This window comes from Etheostoma spectabile, chromosome 18 (genome assembly GCF_008692095.1).
Source record: "Etheostoma spectabile isolate EspeVRDwgs_2016 chromosome 18, UIUC_Espe_1.0, whole genome shotgun sequence".
Classification (NCBI taxonomy): domain Eukaryota; kingdom Metazoa; phylum Chordata; class Actinopteri; order Perciformes; family Percidae; genus Etheostoma; species Etheostoma spectabile.
In genome coordinates, this window is record NC_045750.1 from 11,941,744 (window position 1) to 11,947,342 (window position 5,599).

The window sequence follows — 5,599 nt, forward strand, 5'->3', positions numbered from 1 at the left end:
TTTTAACTGCTCTTTAATGTTTAATTTCTTATACTGCAATGTAACTTTTGTTTTCATATTTTATTTTGACCTTTTTTTAACTGCTCTTTAATGCCTTGCCTTGCCTTAAAGATTTAACAGAGAGAAAGTGGAAACATGCATGCACGCACTTACTTAAACATTAGTACACATATTGCAGACCGCAGAGACGGAAGGGACAGCCTTCACCTTTAAAACATGATTTATGCTTGGTGTAGAGTCACCAGGTTAGGAAATGTCAAATGTGTCTCTGAACAAGTTAATCAGTCATTTTATAAGTAAATTAAGACAGACATTTGGTTCATTTCAAAATTGTATTTTCTGCATTTTCCTTGGTAATCAGATAAACTTATGATACCATTATATTGCAAACGCAGTATTGTAAATCTCACTCGCAATATGACTTTTTCTCCAAATTGTGCAGCCCTAAAGAGGATGTCATTGTCTGGTGAATTTGATTCATCCTGTTGACACACTGACCTACTACCTGTGCTGATTAACGTGCTCGTTCTGCTTGCTGTGGTACAGAATCTAGGCCACTGGGTATGAACATGCGACCAGTCCACCTGGGGCTTAAACCGATGATGCTTTCTGGGAATATGTCACACCTATACTATATATTATAGCATGTGGTGAACTATTAAGGTAAAGGCACAGTTGAGAGATGAGATGATGAGATTTTAAATAAGAAGAAGACCGAGAAAACATAGGCTTAACAACCGACCTCTTTTCAGATCTGTCCAGAAAAAAGCATGGATATTGTCAAAGCAGACCTCCACATTGACCTCAACAAGAAACCCAAAAAGGAGATTAATACATCAAAACATTAAGGCAGGCATGGCTTCTGAAAGTGACCACATATCACCTGAAGTCCTAAAAGCAAACAAAATCCCACAGCACACGTCCTACATACACTTAATGATTCATAGGCCTTAGGAGGAAGCCATTGAAGAACCGACCATTCCCCTACATTTCCCAAGAAAACAATACAAGCAAACATAGTAACCCAAAAGGAGTAATGTTTCTATCAAATGCTGGACAGAATAATTAGTGACGCATGCATGCACGTTTGTTTGGCTCATTTTTGGGGATTTCTGGCCTACAACTTCCCTGTTTTGGTTCACTCTCTTCACATCTTTAGAGTTTATTATGCGAAGAGATGAGGGGAAAAAAAAGAAAGAAATTATGACAATTACTCTACCTCTCTTTTAATCTCCCTAAAAAAAACATTACTACAAACCCACACCATTTAGACCCTCGGCTCAGGAAACCCCTGTCGTCTAGGCTGATTAAGTTGACATTTACGCTTTGGTGTGACGCAAACAGAAACACAGAACTAATTCCTTTTGGGGACTCGGGGAAGTGGAGAGGAAAAAAAACAATTAGGGTGACACACTCAAAATGAAATCCCAAAAGCTTTTAGGGCTCAAAATACAGCTGGTAACATGGACTACGATGACATTTCCCTGAGGTCCTTAGAGGTGATTTCATATCCTTGAATAATTAGAGGATCTAATTTGATATGCTGCTTTGTTTTCTTCTGTGTAAAACAATTAAGTGACACTGATTTAGTTTTACTTGTATTTTCGCCTTGAAGTGTTTTAATTCGTACTGTATATAACTGTTGCAGTGTACATGTGTTTGCGTGATGAAAATATGTTCATCTCCAGACATTGGTCATTAGATGCTTTGTGTTTTCCTACCTCCTGTGTGCGATTGCTTTCACCAGACTCTGTTAGCAGTTTGATTGGGGTAGAACGCTGGGACACGGATCCGTCGTCATCGCGGTCCTCTTCGGAGTCGTCCTCCGATGTGCTGCTAATAGCCTCCTCACTCGGGGGAGGAGGGGCGCTGGCTGCAGTCTTCCTCTGTAGCAGTGTCTCCTCCTTACTACTCTTGTTGCTGCAAATATCCACAAACGGCCACAACAATTAACATATGCACAATAACACACATGCACTATGAGTTGGCATGCAATTAGCGGTCATATACAATTTTGAAGAACATTTGTATCTCTAGGTTCTGAGATCGTGTATTATTTCAAATGTGGTCCAGCAATGGGATCTAAATGCTTTTAGAGACTAAATAGCCCATCACAGCAACAATGGTACCATGTACATCCACAGCAAACTAATGTCTGAAACAAACTTTATGGTCATAAAGAAAAAGATAGAGCTTAGACCAATCATCCTTCTACTGAGGATGTCTAAAGTGTCCCCTTAATTTTGCAACTATCATCCTTCTGGAGATCAGTGTTTTCCACCTCTGCCAAGAAAAGCCTGGGTGAGTCACTGGATGTTCTGAGTTTGAGATCACTCAAAAACATTCAGAACCAGTCCAAACGTGTTTGCTTCTGCAAGTACAGCCAGAATGTACCTCGTTTTCTCTGCAGTTTTGTTTTTAATGGGCGGTTCTGGTAAAAGCCCACTTCAGTTATAAGCAAAATGTTTTGAAAGCTGGACATTGGTCTGGCTAATGTACTGCATTGGCTAATACAGATTGTTGTGCTATGGAAAATTCTGTGTCTGCAGATTCCGTCTGGCCCTTAACTAATATGGATACGGCTGCTGATACAGGCCACCCAGTTCTAATGTAAATGATTTAAATAGAATGTGTGAAACTAGATATAGTGATAGATAAAAGTAAGGATACCTTCCATCTTGGTGAATTGACTGGTTTTCTAAAAAATTGTCCATTACGTAAATTTAATTCAATGGCAGATGTTTACACCTTGCCAAGATTGTGACTCAACCTACAAGAATTTAATCAACCATTGATGGTGTTAATACTTTAACATGTACTGATCATATTTTCACCAACATGCATTAGCTGTGCACACAGGCCGTATTAGTGACAGTGGGATGCACTGACCATCATTTTACTTTTTTAACAAGATAGACTAAAATATCCATGTCAGGAGTTACTGCAGATCATCCTGTATAAAAGATTTAATGCTGACTCGTTTGTGAATATGATGTTAAAGATTAATAGTAAAGGTGGAAAAGTAGGTTTTACTGTAAACATACAGAGATAATTTTTAATCAAATGTTAAATTATTTTGATAGAAATGGACAAGCATGCTTATAGACCAGGGCACTCAACTCGCACTGCATTAGTACACATGGTTGAACAATGGTTAAAACATGCAACATATTGCAGAGTTCTTGGGTGCACATCCATTTTTTATTTCCATATATAGTTTACCATATGTTGAAAAAATGCCAATGTAGTTATGTATGCAGATGACTCAACTTTGTGATTGTGAGAATTTTGTTTTTGTTGCTATTTATTTGTGACAACCTTTTTTTGTTTTAATTGAAAGCTACTCTTGTCTATACATTCATTTGTAGACTCATTTCAATTATTTTCTGATCTCTATATTTGTCCTTTTCTTGTTTTATCGACACTGTGTGATTTTAAATTGCTGCACATTCTTATTGTTAGTCTTGGTGTGGACCCCAGGAAGACTAGCGACCACTTTGTAAAAGCTAATGGGGATCCAAACAAAGAATGAAGAACAAGCATTAAAAGGAAATCATTGAACCAGTACAGAACATCAGAGTGGTCACACAGTGCTGCAACAATAATATGGAGTCACGTTGGAGCCATTAGCACATTCATTTTCTCATAGTATGTGTGCAGGAGTGATTATTATTATTATTTTTAAAACATATATACACACACAGAGATTACCCCAAGTAAATGCAACGCTGTGCTTTCTAAACACAGAGAGGAGAAAGGACAGAGCCTTGTTTTGGTGACCTGAGGACACAGTGTCAAATGAAGCTACGTGTTTAAGGGCACAGTGACATGGGATGTATTACATTACAATAAAAATAGAAAATAGAACACGTGGACATGTACATAGTCTAAGATGCACTCACCCCAGCACTGATTTTCCTGTTTCCTCTGGCTTGCGAACTGTGAATGGGCTTGGATCCACTCCAACGGTCTTGGGCATGAATTCCCTTTATGACAACAAATTAGAATGAAACACATTAGCTGACATGCTGCAGTAACATCATAATAACAGCTCATAAATGTTTAGTACACTATTTATCAAAGTTGTTTACCGGATCTGATACAACTTGGCAATGTCAACACAAACATTTCACTCTTTTGTGAGTGTGTGTATATCTTAACAAAATCTTTCATGTGTAAAGAGGTTATTATGTGTGTGTATTCACCTTGCAGAGTTGGTCATGGCGATGCAGAATGTGTCATCAAAGGCGGTAAGTTCATAAGGTTTGAAGAATTCTGTGTAGATGTCAATACTCTCCTCAAAGCGGTTCACTCTCTTCACTTTGACCTTTTTCATGCTGTCCTCACATGGGACTGCATCCACACAGGCGCACACAGCACACATGTTAAAAGATATTGTTTCTACATACTTTAAGATCAAGTCATGAGCCACAACAATGCCCAGGGTGACATGCTTTTTCATTATGATAATGATCTCCCATACACTGTTGTTCTACCATAAATACTGCCTAGTTTATCAAATCTGCAAATACGCAATTTGCTCTCATTGGCCCGCTGTTTCAGGAAAATCCCTTTTTCGTTTCCCTTAAAAATCTCTGCATTAAAAGGAAGGTGCAATCTTTAAAACCTTTATCTTTATTGTTATACCTATATAAAATAGATTAAGGCATTAATCTGTAGCTTCCTCTATTACGCCTTTCCTGGACGTGCTGACGTTCACAGTAAGCGTGTTGTCTCATTTCCGGTGCTCCAATTTTCTGCTCCAGCAAAAACGTACTGAACTCTGCTTTATTGTTTATATCTGGTGGCTAAGTGACTGGAATTGGAGATAAGTGTTGTGCATTAAAGTACACTTGCTTCGCTTAGAGCCCGCATCAAAAGGGTCATAGGCATAAGCATTTGTTTAATTCACGGACGGTACTTTTCTGCTCCAGCAAGAACTTACACAACACTGCTTTGTTGCGTAAATCTGGTGGCTAAGTGCCCAATTGTATTTAAACACTAATTATACTCAAGCACTTAAAGTTTCATGATCTTACAGCAACTACCTCGCTGATCTCAATTGTTAGAATACTGTTAGCTACTTCAGCTTAGCCATTAGCAATGGCCAATTCCTGTCCCTCTTCTGCTATCTCTTGCTCTGTGTCAAATGTTTAGCTATTTCATTGCCTCCTTTGATGATGGTACATAATAAATCCTCCATGTACGCTTAAGTTAGCCATGGCGTTCCACAAGAATCAGTGCTTGGACCAATTCTATTCTACTAATATATTCTTCCTCAAGGCAATATTATAAGGAAACACTCAAATAACTTCCATTGTTATGTGGATGACACCCAATTATATCTATCAATCAAGCCAGACGGAACCGGTCAGTTAGCTAAATTTGCATGCATAAATGATATAAAATCATGGATGTCTTAAAATTTTCAGATGTTAAACTGTGAAAAAAAAAAAGTGAAGTTATTGTGCTTGGCCCTAAACACCTCCGAACTTCATTATCGAGGGATATAGCTACTCTGGATGGCATTGCCCTGGCCTCCAGCACTACTGTCAGAAATCTATGAGTTATTTTTGATCAGGATATATCCTTTAACGCC

At 38.3% G+C, this 5,599-nt stretch overlaps 1 protein-coding gene across 2 annotated transcripts in view; it reads right to left on the reverse strand.

Moving 5' to 3' along the window:
• The window catches only part of fig4a (FIG4 phosphoinositide 5-phosphatase a), a 56,615-nt gene that overhangs the window by 13,251 nt on the left and 37,765 nt on the right, over positions 1-5,599 (reverse strand). For both annotated transcript variants that reach the window (XM_032543228.1, XM_032543230.1), the window contains 3 exons: positions 4,206-4,353; positions 3,903-3,986; positions 1,722-1,920 (listed from right to left, as the gene is read on the reverse strand). In XM_032543228.1, coding sequence (XP_032399119.1) covers positions 1,722-1,920; positions 3,903-3,986; positions 4,206-4,353 — 431 coding nt within the window. The remainder of the gene's footprint in view (positions 1-1,721; positions 1,921-3,902; positions 3,987-4,205; positions 4,354-5,599) is intronic.